Raw genomic sequence first — 16,336 nt, forward strand, 5'->3', positions numbered from 1 at the left:
AAATTTTATCAGTTGATAGTGTCTTCTGATTCACCAGCTTCCCACACGATAGGTTCTTCACAGGATGCAACAGTCTAAGGGAAATTGCCCCACGACTTTCAAGATAAATACTCTAACCAAAACACATATGAGACAGATCTCTTCCTCTTCCAGCTAAGAAATAGTTTTGGTCTTATCTTTCTGACATCTGACATTCTACCTTCTTTTATTAGTGCATGATTTGCTAAATTAGGTACCTTCACAGAGAAAACAATTGCATTTTCATCATGTAGTAAGGTTGCTTAATGTTTTTGAGTTCTAGGATGCATACTCTCAGCACATTTGGCTGAAACGTTGGTAATGGGCATTGGCAAAAAGTCTTACAGAACACCAGAAGGGACATCCTATTTATTCCAGGCTGGATTGAGTTATTAGGATCAACAAGCCAAAAATGCCATGAGATAAAAACAAATAAAGTGGAAGACACTGGTGGGACTGGTAGGAGAAAGACATAACTTGTGAAAGATAAACTAACAAAATACCAAGACCTCAGATAGTCTATTTCAAATAACTTTCTGAGGCCTCTTTTTGTCCCATGACCTCTGTGGTGGAGAAAACTCAGGACTTATTGGAGTGAGACACAAAGTTTATTTCCTGCCAGTGCTGCTGAATATGACTGGAGCCTTGTCTCTGCATGCCTGGCTCTCATGCTTCCTAAGAGAGCATGCATCGCACCCAAGCGCCTGAGCCCAGCCCCTGGTGCTGCTGCCCTCCCACCCACCTGCCAGCAATGAGTGACGCTGGGATGGTTCAGGGATCTGACCCAGCAGAGAGAGATTCCCCACTGGTTTAGCATCCTGTCTCGCTCTGTTGGAGATGAGATGAGCAGCAGTGCAGGGGAAAGGGGAGGGGACCATAGCGGCCACAGCTTGATGCAAACTGCTGGGAGAACACAGGCTGGGGAAAGTACGTAGACCAGAGTGGATGTCAACCAGTTATTTACCTCGTTCAAATCTTCTTAATGCCTTCTGACCTACTTAATACCATATCTCTGCTGCTCGTACAAGATATGCTAGATGGATTTCTCTGTAAATGTATGAGATATGTGATGATGTGTCTGATGTCTTTTTCTCAGACTTATCATCAACCACTTGGCACATAAGTGTAAAGAACATCTTTGCTAGCATTTAAACCTGGGCTAATGCATACATCATATTAATGGCTGCAACAGAAACGGGAAAATCAGTATTAATTCAAACAATTGAATGTAGCATGTCTCTTTTAATAAATCTCACAATAAGAAGAAGCTTGTCATGCAAGTATGGTTTTGTATTTGGCTTGAATGATCTAAAAATTATGTAATTGCTGAAGGAGACAGCTCTCCAACTCCTGTCCCTGAGGATGTTCTCATCCCCTTTACTGCACTGATTAGAGCTTGCACGGGATGGGGTGATCAGTCAGATGGGTAATGATCCAGCTGACAAGGTTATTTTTTCTTTCTGATTTAGTGAGCTGATTTATCTCATCACATGACCTCATAATTGCTAAGACATTGTAAGGGCGACAGTGGGAGCAAATAGATGGAGCAGCAGGAAAGATCTGCTCTGTTTGGTGGATGAAAATTCAACTTTGATGATTTGCTAGATATCTCACAGCAAAACAGAGCTAATAATGGGGCTGAGCACATACAGTAGTCTTTAATTCAGTAAGTTTTGTAAACAAGCAACCAGGAACACTGCAAAAACGGGAAATGTTCTTCTTCACAGATCACACCATCCAGTCTGTTTTCTGCTGCTGCTGCTGCTGCTGCACAGTGCAAAAAAGGTATGTGAAATGCTCAAGCTTTTCAGCAATTAGGATAATCAAAACATCTACCCATAAAGGACTTTAAAAAATACCTCTAATTTCAGTAGAACTGCTGATTGTACAGAAGTTTAAAGAAGCTTTACTGTTCATTTCCCCAATATGAAGGCATCTATTTCCATAAATTAATATTTGATGTGAATATAAATTTATAGCTATGTATTCACACAAATATTTCGTGTTTTTCAAAATCAGAGCAATGAGAACAAAAATTAACCTGGACCCTGATACTGGCCTGGTGACCCAGTACTCAGCCTCACAACCAGATGTTTCCTATGCAGCTACTTGGAAGTGCAGGGTAAGTAATGTTTTGGCAGGTGAAAAGAGAGAATTGAGGTGGTGTGCCATTATGGTAGCTCAGTACCAGAACAAGCAGAGAAATAACTAACTCTTGAGCATGAAAGGTGCTTCATTGCATAAAAATTACACAGTAAAAGTATCTGAAGATTCATACTGATACAGGGCCACAGTGAGGTTTCCCAAGCTCTCTGTCATGGATAAGGTGGTTCTTTCTCCCACTTCTGCGTTTGGGTGATGGAGGTGGGAAGGGTGAGACTGTCCTGCTGGGCAGATGCAAGCTCATCTTGCTCCACTGGCATGTAAAACATCCACAACAGTTTTACTAGATCTAAGTGGAATAATCTGTGTTTTCAAAGCATAACAAAGTGCAAAGATAGAACTTAACTTGATGCAAAAGAAAATTACTATGTTCCCGCTGATTTGCTAAGAAAGTCTACAGCACCCTCTGTGTTAATTCTCCAGATAAATGACCGAATTTCCAGACATTGTAACCCCACTGGTTTCAGTGCTGTTCTGCTTTTACACCAGCTGAGGGGCTGTCTCAGCATTCATAACATGTAGAAGTCACCCCGATTAGGTAGATGGCTTGTCTATTATTCTTTCCATTGTCATTTTGGCTTCTACACCAAATTACTCAAATGTAAGTCTCACTGTTTTACAAGTGATGAGGTGATAGTGCTGTACAAGGGGAAGCAATGACCACGATGAGTTCCTTTCAGTTACTGAGACAGTATAATAGCAGGGGAATTAAGCAAGCAATAGTAAGGAGAAAAGACTAATAATGAAAGCTACTTTTTTTTTCACTAGCATAAGAGGCAACTGCAGTTAAAGAACAAGCCGTTACCTCCTCTACCTGCCGAGGCCTTGGAAGACAACACAAAAAAACCCAGAGTTATTGCACTCTATGACTTTTTTGCTAGAGGACCCTCATATTTACCACTGAAGAAGTTGGAAGAATACATTATCCTTGAACAGTATGATCCCCACTGGTGGAAGGCAAGAGACCAACATGGGTAAGAGAGTGGGCACCTATTTCAATCTCCCTATGCAGAAAGAAAAAACCTAAACCAACCCCTGTGAAAGCAGGCAGATAGAATGAAACACATGCAACAGTTTAGGGACAGTTGTGAAAGTGTTCATCTATGTGTGAGGCACACAGATTGACCAGGCAGACTTCCAGCAGTGTTTGGTGCCCCTGAAATGGGTGGGGAATCTAGAATGTGTTGGGAATTCAGAGTTAAGTCCTAGACTCAGTAATTTCCTGAGCAACATAAGGGCGGTCGAGGACCACGTGAATCACTGGGCTCTGAGCCATGCACAAAGCCAGCTTTCCATACTTCAAATGCTTTACAATGCAGTGTACATGTGTAAACACTTCATAAAGACCATAGAGATTATTAAGACATGTGCCTGAAACAAAATCCCTGATCCAAAATTCCTGGATATTTTAGAGAGCTAGATAACTTCGGTTAGGATCCCTTCCACATTTATGTTTGTTTCGTGTCCTTCCCCTTTCTCCTTCGGATTTTCTTCAGTGTATCCTGTATTGTCATGCTGGGAATGGTTATATGTTATATAATATCTGTCTCCTTTGCATTCAGATTTCTCCTTTAAATACTTGTAAATGCTTTTTCTCAACTCATATTTGTAGTGTGAGTTCACTGGGTCATTATTTTGTATATACATGCAAGCACACGCTTTATACACTTGGCATTTTAAAAAAAGCTTTATATAGTTACAAGGTTAGAAATTATGAGAGTGGCTTCTGATTCAGAAGAAATGTCAGTTTTTCTAAATTTTGTTGTGGTTTAACTTGAAAATTTTCATTAACATACTGCTCTCAGCACTCTATAAATATCCTCTTCCAGCTGACTTATTAATTAGAGTAGCCATCCACAGCTGTGGGGCAGAAATATTGTGCCTGGGATAAAAGAACTCAGACTTCTGTTCAGTTCCCATGTTGGGATTCAGTATCTAACAACATGGCCAATAGTATAAGTAACCTTTATAAGTCAACAAAAGGAAGATATATATCTTACACCTTACTATAACAGAATCATAGAATCATAGAATAATTCAAGTTGGAAAAGATCTTTAAGATCATCAACCATAAACCTAACACTGCCAGGTCCCACTAAACTGTGTCCCTAAGCACCACTCCTACACATCTTTTAAATACCTCCAGGGGTGGTGACACAACCACTTCCCTGGGCAGCCTGTTCCAATACTTGGTAACCCTTTCAGTGAAGAAATTTTTCCTGATATCCAATCTACACTATCCTCAATATGTCATTTCAGGAATGAAGGCCTAATTCCCAGCAACTATGTTACTGAGAATAAGAAAAGTAATCTAGAAACATATGAGTAAGTAGCCTTAAAAATGATAATTGTGCTTTCTTTTCTATAAATGGATTGGACTGATACATTTTAGTGCTTAATCCTTCAGTTTTTATTAGACATGGACAGATGTTTATTGAAAGGTCTATTTTTTATTACAAAATATTACTCTGAGAATGAAGTAACTGTTTTGATTGGGAACTGTTTGCTCAGAGAGTGTAACGTGAAGTTACAAACACTGAGTACTTCAACTACATTCATTTGCATAAATCAGAATGCCAGAATCCAGATGTTTCCTATTTCTGTAAGCTCACTACATAATGCTTCTATATTCTGATGTTTCCTATTGTAAACATGTAATTAATTGGCTAGAAGCTACTTCCAATTGCTTCAACCTAATTTACTGAAGAGAAAATTCTGCAAAATTCTAGAGAAGAGAGGCTTGACACAGTGAGTGGGACTGTAAATCTTATCACAGTTTGTCATTGTTTCCTGTGTTTTCTTTTGTTTGAGCTCATATTTAATCACAGTGAATGGGGAAAAGAGTTGTCATATTTACAGTGACCTAATAAAGTAATTCCAAATTAAAAGATGCTTATATACAACAACAGTTCCATTCAGGTTTTTGGACGGGGAATAGTGCAACTGTTAAGATGGATTACTTTTGTGAAACAGAGCAAACATATAATTCCTAGTGACTGAAATTAAAGGATAGGTTATCTCCTTGTTGCAGGTGGTACTGCAAAAACATAAACAGAAGCCAGGCAGAACTTCTCTTGCACCAGAAGGTAACTCAGCTTGCACAAAGAGCTAATGATATCTAGAAAGAGCTATCAGAGGCATCAAGAGCGTTACCACAGTCAAATCCAAGTCTGTTTGGTATGCAGTAAGAGAGAGAGTCCTTTAAAACAAAATTACTTTCTGGGGTATGTGTGCAGTGCAGACTATCCCAACTTAACAGAGTTTTAAGTTGTTGCCCCAGAAAATTCTATGTAGATTTTCCACACTAGATAAAGCAAGTTACATGTGGTTTACTGTGCTTGTCCTTTGTATGAGACATAGAAGACTGAAATCCATGTAGTAAGTATGTTAGCAGAGCTTAACAAAACCCCTGTGTCTTCCTTATGTATAGAGCAAACAAACCATATCGCATTCTACCCCCTATCAGTTACCAAAGTGCCCAACTCAGTTAAACTCATTAAGTCTCAAGGACTAACACAGGGCTTGGGCAAAGTAGACCGGAGAAGAACATCTCAGAGAGAACTGGTTTACAGTCTTTTGTTAGAGTGATTTGTACAATTTGATTTTTTAATAAATCAAAGCATTTTCACTACATCACATTAAATAGTATAATTCACCTAAATTATTTAACTCCAATAAATTAACTTGCAGTTATTATTTTCCCTTGCTTAATTTTGCTCTGCTATCTACCTGGCTATCAATTCCCATTCTCCACTGCTTTATCCCCCTCCCAAGTAGTCATAGGTATTCCACAGAATTTGGTAATCAGCTGCAAGTCCTATCTCAAGGGAGGATTATTCAAGTTTAAGGGCAGAAAATAACTCTACCTGGATTTCTTTCCAGTCCAAAGAAGGTGCATTTGTTGTCAGAGATTCAAGCCAAGGGGGACTTCTTACGCTGTCCATGTATTCACGGGCTAAAGGGTGAGTTGCTCTGAATGGTTAGGGTTTGAATCAAGAGCTGACAGAAGAGCTTCTCTCAAACTCCTCAGGATAAGTGGGTAGGTTGGACATGCAGTGCACAGCAGCAGGTAACCACTGGGGTGTTGTTAATTGAGAATTAATTACCCCATGTGCAGAAATGGTGGTGGTGGGCAGTGGATCTGAGAGTCAGGGTGCAAATGTCCTGCCAAGACAAGATTAACTGCATTAATTGAAATTCTCAAATAATCTGCTGTGAAAGCTGTGCATTCCACTCATGTAATGCAGGTAATAAGACCTTACATTTGCATCTTCTTTCTTCTCTTTCTACACGAAGTGCCATGGCTGCCACACCACACCGCCATAGCCTTTGGCCCCTGCACCGAACCGTTTCCCTTCTCCGCAGTCTCTGTGCACTGTAAATACATCCCAGACTCTGCTGTCCCTAAACTTCTGCTTTTCTCCTAAAATCACCTCACCTCCTCACTGTGCAGTCTTACTTCTTTTGCCAGAGGTCTGCCACAGGACTCGCTTTCCCCCCACATCAGTAGCAATCACCTACAGCGCTGAGTTATCCCTTCTTGAGCTGCCTTGTACCCTCCTCTCTCCGCCCTCCTACATCCTCCTGTATCAGTGGCGCCTGCTTTCCTTCTCTTCCTCTCAGATCAAGCCAGAGGTGAGAGGAGCAAGGAAAAGGCATCTCTGGCTCCACCACCCTCTTTCTCTTTCCCACTCCTCCTTGGAGCCCTCCCTGCCACTCCCTGCACTGGGCACAGGCTCACGTTTGCAGTGGGGTACCAACCTTCAGCAACCACCTCCAGCCTGAAATACAAACCTAACTTCTTCAATTTGAATCTCCCAGAAAGCAGGGGTAGATGGGCAGCAAAATGGACAGAAAGCAAGATAGACAGACAATGTGGAGAAATAGAGAAAAGTAAATGTATGAAACAAAAGCTCCAATGAGGAGCCTTTTGAGAAGCAGAACAGAAAGTGTAATCTCACAGTATACATGAATATGTTTTTAACTTGTTGGAGGGGAAACTCAGGTAATGAAGAGCATTTTAATTTTAAAAGCTCAGATTCAAGTAAGTACTGGATTAGGAGGAACATCTGTTAAACTCTATGGCTATACAACGATACTTGTGCAATAAAAAACACTGTGAAATATGTGCCAAAGTTGGGAGAGAGATCCACTCAAGGAGTCTTTTTTTTTTTTTCCTGAAACACTATCCCAGCTACACACAGCTATTTTAAGTTGAGAACTGTACCCCAAGCTTTCAGATTTTTATGTGCTTTCTTTCAAAGTGAAATTTAATCAGATTTATAGTATAAATTATTTTTACTGAAAATTATAATACTTTGTTGATTTCAGAACTCATAGTGGAGATATTCGGCATTATCAAATTAAGAAAAACCACTTGGGACAATATTACGTAGCAGAAAAATACCTCTTTTCATCTGTTCCTGAACTCATCGAGTATCATCAACACAATGCTGCAGGTAACGCATGCAAGCTGATAAGGTTTTACAACAGATCATTTGAAGCTCCTCAGGACTTTGAGAGACTGGAAATCATGCTTCCTCTAATACTTTCCTTATAAAAAGAGACACGAGTTTTTCTATTGTTAATGAATTCAAATATGCAATTTAAGAAAAGCAGGAGCTATGCTGTGCATCAGCATGCAGCATTCTACTGATTTTGGCAAAAAACCCACCCCACAAACAATTAAATGCAGAATTAGAGAGCACAAGGACTCTAACACTGGTTTGCAGCCTACCAGAGTTAGTCACCTCTAATTGTTGTCTGACAGCAGCCTTTTATGATTTTTATCATTAAAAAATGCCCTTCACTTTGGTTCTGCCCATTTTTATAAAATGTGTTTTTACTCTGAATGAATGGAGATGGGAAAACACACAGAGATTCCTTGCACTAGTAAGGAAGGAAGGTATGGGAATGGACAGAGTCCTTTGCTGGTGAGAGGACGATTGTAGGAAACACAGAAAGCAGAAAAGGCCTGAAAGTAACAGTGGGAAGAACAAATGAATGCTGGGAGACCTTGGTGAGGGATGTGCTCACTGTTACTGCTGGCTCATTAATTCAAAGAAAATGAATGACAGACACAAAAATATTTCTTTCAATGAGAAACGATCCTGAGAAATCATGCTGGAAGATACTGCTTAGGTGCGTGATATAGTGTTGTAGTACTCATTTATTTAAGATCACTAACATCACACAAACAAGGAAGAGTATAACTTTTGGTCGTATTAAAGGATAGATACTTTTGTATTCAGGGCCCTATAGTCTTCCTCCATTTCTTCTCACTGTAGTGTTTTACCCAAACAAGCTGTAAGCAAAAGTAACTTCAAGAAATAAGAAATGTACATCAGCTTCCAAATATTTTTAAGAAGTGGTACGATATAGTGTACTTTAAAATGGAGTAATTGGTCAACAGAATATTGTTGTTTTGTCCCCTACAGGTCTTATCACTCGTCTCCGACATCCAGTTGGATTAGATGGATGTTCTTCACCAGCAACAGCAGGATTTAGTTATGGTAAATTTTATATCTTCTTTTGGTGGCGATTTAGGTATCTGCCTAGGCAAAGATTTAGATCACATTCACCCAGCTAATAATTAAGTTGTATCTGGAAAATTTCCCAGTAATAAGAAATACATAAACAGCCACATATTCACCAGAAACAGACACTCACTTCCTCATAAGGCATCAGTACCGAACGAGAGACCTGGCTCAAGTCCTTCTATTCAGTGACTGTTGTGTTTCTGTTACAACCACTGGTGAACTTCAGAGCTATCTGGACTTTCCTAAGCAGACCTAAGCCTCAAACATGTATTTAATAGCTTTTCAAAGGCTATTTGATTTATTTAAATGCTTAGGAAATTGAAATTAATAATACTTATGGGGAAGATATTCCTTGCCATTTCTGCAAGTTTCAGGAATAAGAATGAAATTTTACACAGTATTAGAAAACAAGAAATAAATGCCAGTTTTGTGTATACAGATCAGGAAGTTTGTATTATCTGGCTGATGACAGGAACCTTAAAAATCATGTATCCTTCCTGTGAATTTTCCCATTAATCTCAAGGCTTAATATTTTTGAAGGGCAGAACTATTGTGGTTATTACAATAGAGGCAAAGCAATACAATAGAGCACAGCAATACAGTAATACTATCCTTTCAGAACTGGTTCAGAGTTCAGCGTCACATGTGATAATGCCAAAAAAAGTTCTCATATGTAGTCAAAGCTAAATACTTGTGTTTTCGTCAAGCCTCAGACGTTCCTACGTTAAGCAATTTAAGCACTAATCATTCTACAGGCTGTAAAATAACATTCACATATAAACATATATGAGCACCTGGAAATTACCAGATATTTGGATGAACACTTGACTGTTGTAACTTACTGGGTTCCTTTATAGAGGAGTGGGAATTAAACCCATCTGAACTGACATTCATGAAAGAACTTGGGCGTGGACAGTTTGGAGTTGTTCAGCTGGGTAAATGGAAAGCAACCATCAAGGTTGCCATCAAAACAATCAATGAAGGTGCAATGTCTGAAGATGATTTTATTGAGGAGGCCAAAGTGATGATGTAAGTACAAAAGCTATTATATCTGACAGTTGACATTGAGATGACCAAGAAATAAATATAATCTAATTCAATTTAAAACAAACAGACACAGCAGTTTGGTGGGAATGCTGGATGTGCAGGACAGAAAGGCGGATACAAAGATTTGAATCAGACTGACACAGATGCTCACTGCACCCATTGCCAGACTCTTTCTTTAGAGTGTGCACTGCTTTGTGCTGTGGAGCTCAATGGGGAGTAAATGTGCTGATAAACAAACATGCTCCTACAACTGTTCTTTCATGCATAACTCAGTGCCTCTAGGATCACTGTCAGAGTTCGTTCATACCTAACTAAAGCTTTTGAGAAACAATTACCATTTCTGTTAAGTTGGTAAATTAGGGAAGTATCCAGACTGGGTCTTGGCACAGGCTAGAAGAGAAGAATCCTTGCAGGGTTATGTCCCCTGCCTGAAAACCAGCATAACTAGGCCTTTCCATTTCACATCATCCGAATCAAGCCTTGCATTCACTGCATTTATATAACTGATGAACAATTATTAATTCAAACAGTGCACTTTTGGAAGAAACTGTAGGCAGAAATGTGTTTGTTAGATAGTGGGACAACCCTGAGGCCAGTTGAATTGAATACTGTTTATCAAGTACTGAAAGCATTTTTCAAAACCGTCATGAGAATCTAAGGCCTAGTTACCTGCCAAGGACAAATCCTAGCCTGTCTAAAACGTGATTTTTAAACAGGAAACTCTCACACCCGAAGCTGGTCCAGCTTTACGGAGTGTGCACACATCACAAGCCTCTCTACGTTGTGACTGAATTCATGGAAAACGGCTGCCTGCTCAATTACCTTCGTCAAAGGCAGGGAAAAATTGGCAGAGATGTGCTGCTGAGAATGTGCCAGGATGTGTGTGAAGGGATGGAATACCTGGAAAAAAAAAGCTTTATTCACCGTGATTTAGTAAGTACAATAGGTTTTCTGAGGTTCTTGACAAATACTGTCAGTACAGAAAGAGTGAGCCACTGCACAAAAATAATCAGCTGTTGTGTTTTTCCTAAAATGCTTTAACATAGATTTCAGACATGTTTCTCTCATCTTCCCCAGGCCGCAAGAAACTGTTTAGTCAATGCTGAACACATCATTAAAGTATCCGACTTTGGCATGGCGAGGTACGAGGCCGTTGATGCAGGTTTTGTGAGTACCTATTCTCAATCAGCTGCACCAGGACCTTGAGCTTACCTCATTGCTTGCTTTGATGATTTGGGGAATCCCACTGCAGTCAATTTTTGAATTCTGATGAAAATTACAACGTTGTTTAACTGTTGTACCATGAACTGGATGTTGTGTCCACCTCTTGCTATTGGTGAGTGTAAGACAGGTAAACAAAGTGCCAGGTGAACTTTGTAAGTGTTTATGGACAGAGAAATGCCCATCCAGAGAGCTGCCAGAAAGTTAAAGAAACAAGTACCCCAACTTTTCTGAGCAGCGGGGAGGACAGAAAGACCCTAGGGAGAGACCCGGGCGCTGGTGCTGACCTTTAGAGGTGGCGGCAGCTGTGTAGGTCGCGCAGGAGGCAGGGAGGAGCGGCAGGCAGGAAGCGTGATGTGCACTGCTCTAGCAGGGAAGTGGTTTTTCTTCTTAGTGAGAGGACCAGCCAAAGATGGGGAGAGCACAACGCATTCTGACAAGCACAGGCCTGACAAATGTAGCTCTGCACTCACAGACTTCCCCCAGAGGATCACAGAATCATAGAATCATAGAATGACCTGGGTTGGAAGGGACCTCAAGGATCATGTAGTTCCAACCCCCCCTGCCTGGCAGGGCCACCAAACATACACATTTACTAGATCAGGTTGCCCAGGGCCCCATCCAACCTGGCCTTGAAGACCTCCAAGGACGGGATGTGCTATATTTTATAGCTAAGCTGACTGAATGACCAACTGAGTCCTTCTTTCCCCTTGCAAGCCCAGAAAAACTCTCCACTTGTGTGTTTTACTGGCTGTTTTTCTGATTAGTAGACTGAATCAGCTCACTTTGGGGGCAGACCAGTGCGTGGCTGTGAGCAGGAGGTGGCGGTGACATTCACCTTGTGGCTGCAAGTCACTAGATCAGCACAGCTGTGCTGCTTACCTTTCCCTTTGGTTTTGTCTCCTACTTCTAACCTAAGGATTGCAACACTCCAGCAGTTCATAACTAAATACTTGTTTTTCAAAAGGCTGTCCTATACCATGGCAGTGCCCACTGGTTGCACTGCTCCCAATAAGGGTTAGGTCAGTATCGGGGATCTGGACTCATCCAAATGCACCAGATAACACAGTAAAAGATCAAGGGGCTGTCAGAGTCCAGTCTGAGAATAATGGACCTGAACGGCTCACTGTTGCCAAGAAGTGGAGACCAGTGGTGAGGCCCTAGGACAGACATTGACTCTCTTGAGGACACCATGGAGCGGTGATGGGAACACAATCTAACTATTCAGAGCTCACACAAGTGCCACTACTGGTTATTTTGTGCTGTTATTTCATATGTTCCTTACTCAATAACATCTCATCTTTCAGTGCCTGCACCAAAATGAGAAGGGGGACAGAGAGATGATTTATCTCAATGTGACCTCCTTTATACAAAGTGCTTTAAAAGGTGTCAATGCATTTAGCCTTCCGTTAGAACAAATGTTGTGCAGTGCACATCTGTTGACTGCTCAGGAATGTTAAATACTGGGAAAATGTGCACAGACCTTGTATGTATGTAGGGGTCAGTCTAGTCGCCTTTTAAATTGCTGCCCTATAAATGCCTGCATCGGGCACATAATTTCATCTAAGAGGTCAGCTCCTACAAGCTTGGGCAAAGAAAAATTGTTTTTCCAGTGCACCTGCAAGAGCTGTTGCCTTGTATATGATGAGCACTTCTTTCTGTGCTGCTTCTATAACAATGTGCCAGAAATTACATCTGTGAAGTTGGGCAGTTATGAAGTGTAGCCCTCTTCCAGTAGTGTTTGGGTACTACAAATGGCTGAAAAGGTGGACTTTTTAAAAAAGAGACAATAATTATTTATTGCTGCTGTTTTTTCTGCCTGTGGTAAAGGGATGTGTCCTATCAATATATACCCAGAAGATGAAAACCATCCTGTCAGTCTCAATGATGGTATTGAAATGTTTTATTCTGAAATACTTCTCATGAACAATTCAAATAATTCATTTAAATAGAAATCTTTTTAAGTACATAGCTTCCAGTGTGGGTATCTATGTGCATTTTATTCTAAATTAGTGATACCATTTCCTTGTTTCTAAATTGACACTGTATTTTTACAGAATTATAAACAATCTGTGGAAATGTCACCAGAACTTCTTGCCTTTTAACTAGCATTCAAATATATGCTGTTTCCTGTTATTCTTTAGGTATGTCATTGACGATGAATATATCAGCTCCTCGGGTTCTAAGTTTCCAGTCAAATGGTCATCTCCCGAAGTCTTTCATTTCAAAAAATATAGCAGCAAATCAGATGTCTGGTCATTTGGTGAGTTGATTAGGTGGTTCCCTAAACATACTGTGGTTCCCTAAAACTACTGATGTGATTTAGGAAAGTGTAACTTTTTACTCATGCTACCTATCTTAAGCTTTAGTACTTCCCATTTTTCAAATCTTGCATATATTGGACAAGCATGTTTTTCAACAGAAAGGGTCTGTGCCTAAAAATTAGATTTTGACCAAAATGTGGTAAGTCCTCATCAGACAAATGTACATTCATCTCAGTTTCATGGACCACCAACCTAGCTGACTTAAAAGAGAACAGAATTATATTAGTCGAAAATGGTTTTGGTTGCCTTTCGTCATTAGCCCAGGTTGCCCATATTTTCATGCATTTTTCAATACATAAAAGATCAAGCATGGTTTTTGTTCTTCTAACATTGTTAAATAGCTTGTGGGTTTGGGGTTTTTTGTTTTGTCCTAAATATTTTGGTTCACTTCTAGGTGTATTGATGTGGGAAGTTTTCACAGAAGGCAAAATGCCTTTTGAAAGTAAGTCAAATTCTGAAGTTGTCCATGAGATTTCTCAGGGTAACCGACTTTATCGACCACATTTGGCATCACATACTGTGTACAAAGTCATGTACAGCTGCTGGCATGAGGTTTGTTGCCCTTTTCTTCCTGTGATATTACTTTACTTTATTATTAATTTGTAATGTGGATCTAAAAGCAATCTTTAAAAATTGAGGCATTAAATTTATATTTCACCTCTGTGGCATCCTCAGTATCTCTCACTATGATTTTCACAAATCACGTCTAGATTTACAAGCCTCTGTTTCTTTTGACTGTTGCATCTAAAAAATACAAAGCACATCATCAGTACAAGAAGTCTAGACCATCCCTAGTTTTGAATGTGCCACTCTTTGTCTCACTTCTCCACTGCGTTATATGTAGTACGTTTTTCACACCTCTGAATCATGCATAGCTTTCTCTAGCTCAGCTCTGAATGATAACCTTAACACATAATATACAAAGCAGGTATGCCCACTAAATGTGGATTGTAAACCCCATTTTTCAGATACACATCAGTACCTCTGTACCTCACTACAGCTCCTAGGCTGCACCCCTTTCACCTTCTCCACTCTGATTTAGTACTTGATGTTCTTTCTCCATTTCTCCAGCACCTATTTCTTTCTGTGCTGGTATCACATAATTGATTTCATCAGCTTCTCCATCTGAGTTATCCCTTAAGGTCCCTCCTTCTCTAATGTCTACAGGAAATGAATCTTTAGTATTAGATAAAAATTACTTTCAGAAGAGCTTTGTGTGCAATGCTTTCATGTAAGTAGGCAGTGGTACATGGAGAGCAGCTGGGGAACCTTTTTGCTACCATTGTCTCATTTATCCTACCTCTCCTTTCTTGACCATCTTTTAGCTCTATATGAAATTTTAGACACTGAGTAAAAAAAAGGCTCAAGAGATTGAAATCTAAACTGCATCTAGCTTGCTTGCTTACTAGAAACATCCATTGGCATGCCAGCCTGCAGAGGGGGGCTGGGGAAGAAGTTCTCTTTTCTGTCTGGCATCACCAAGGAGTTCGTTCCATGCTGGGCTGCAATACATCAAATGATACAACAGTGAGGATCCTTTTTCAACACCCCTGATACATTCCTGAGTATCATGGTTTCCTGAGAGGTAGTGCTTTCCAGTGACCCGTTACAGGGGAGAAATCCTAAAGGAATTCTGTTCCAAAATTGAAACAAAGAACTTTTAGGAATGATTTTAAAAGTGGCTGTGCTCATGCTGCTGGTGTCATGAAGAACAGATAATTTTTTTCCCCTCAAATGATAAACTTAATCTTTCTTCTGCACTGATAAAATAAAATGTAATTTTAAAGTGGTAGCTCAAATGTACCTGTAGCCATCTTCTGAAGTCTGGTACTATAATTGATCAATCTGATAATATAAATTTATCCTCTGCTTTTCTTTTCAGAAACCTGAAGGACGTCCTACTTTTGCAGAGTTAATAGAGACCCTCACTGATATAACAGAGATGGGATAACCAGAGATTTTACAGCAGTATATTTACTGAAAATTTAGCACTAAGCATGTCAATAATGTTGCTGATACAGAAAACCTCAGCCTTTTACAACAATCTCTACTTAAATCTCAGGACCAGCATCCTACATACTGAAGCAGCTGTTAGGGCATGGCCTAATTTTTACTCATTTGAGAAAGATATCTCAGGAGGCTAGGTCAGGACACTCTAAGGTTTTGTTTTCTTGATTAGGGAGAAAAAACTCCTGTCTGAAAAGAAGTAACTAAGCTTACCTTACATGCTTTTTTATTTATTCTTTTGGTCAGAGCTACACTAACTCCTGTAAGAAAATTATTAAATTATTTGGTACTTAATATGACTCATGCACTGGGGAATACTGATTGACAGCAGCAAAGATGATGGAAGAACCTATGACAAAGCTCTAGCTAGGTCATGTTTAAAAGCAAGCCCTTTCACACTGCAAAGCATCCAGCACTGAAGAAATGGAGCAGTGTTTCAGAAGGGGCAGTAAGCTAACTGACCAACTGCTGGAGCAGGATGAACACCTGTGCCCATACCCACTGCTGTGGATAAAGGCAGGCAAAGGGAGCAAGGGGAGCAGTCATCATTTAGCAGCTTCCAAGTCATATTTGAGCAGCTGGAAAGACTGAGCATCCCTGAAGCATTTTAAACCTGCATTGCAAGTCAAGGCATCTTCACCACCAATTCTGTGTAAAAGAAGGAGAGTAAGGATTATTCTATCTAAACCTCTCCCAGAATTTTCCAGTACTATCTCCCATTCCTCACCTGCTGCTGCCTACTCAAATGCCCACACTTGCCTTAGTCTTCCCCTTGCAAGTGCCCAGAATGGTTAATGGGCAAGTTAAAGCTGGAACCTGACAGGAAAACAAAGTACTTTGAACTAGTTTAGCTCAGATGGATCTTGTGATACCTGACATGGACAATGTCTGTAACCCTACTTCTTATGTTATTATTCACTTTTAATTATAAATCTTAACTGTGGTCGATACATATGTATTATAGAAAGAAAAGGCAGGTGAAGTTCATAATCATTTAATATCAAACAGTCAGACCAT

General features: G+C 40.0%; 1 protein-coding gene across 1 annotated transcript; it reads left to right on the forward strand.

Moving 5' to 3' along the window:
• The first annotated feature begins 1,729 nt into the window (after positions 1-1,729).
• TXK (TXK tyrosine kinase) lies at positions 1,730-15,263 on the forward strand. Its single transcript, XM_010074766.1, has 14 exons — positions 1,730-1,803; positions 2,038-2,140; positions 2,950-3,155; positions 4,441-4,506; positions 5,213-5,267; positions 6,064-6,143; positions 7,513-7,640; positions 8,619-8,693; positions 9,578-9,749; positions 10,484-10,700; positions 10,845-10,909; positions 13,133-13,251; positions 13,707-13,864; positions 15,195-15,263. The coding sequence occupies exons 1-14, from the start codon at positions 1,730-1,732 to the stop codon at positions 15,261-15,263; spliced, it is 1,587 nt and encodes a 528-aa protein (XP_010073068.1).
• The last annotated feature ends 1,073 nt before the right edge of the window (positions 15,264-16,336 follow it).

Source organism: Pterocles gutturalis, unplaced genomic scaffold (genome assembly GCF_000699245.1).
Source record: "Pterocles gutturalis isolate BGI_N339 unplaced genomic scaffold, ASM69924v1 scaffold40742, whole genome shotgun sequence".
Taxonomy (NCBI): Eukaryota; Metazoa; Chordata; class Aves; order Pterocliformes; family Pteroclidae; genus Pterocles; species Pterocles gutturalis.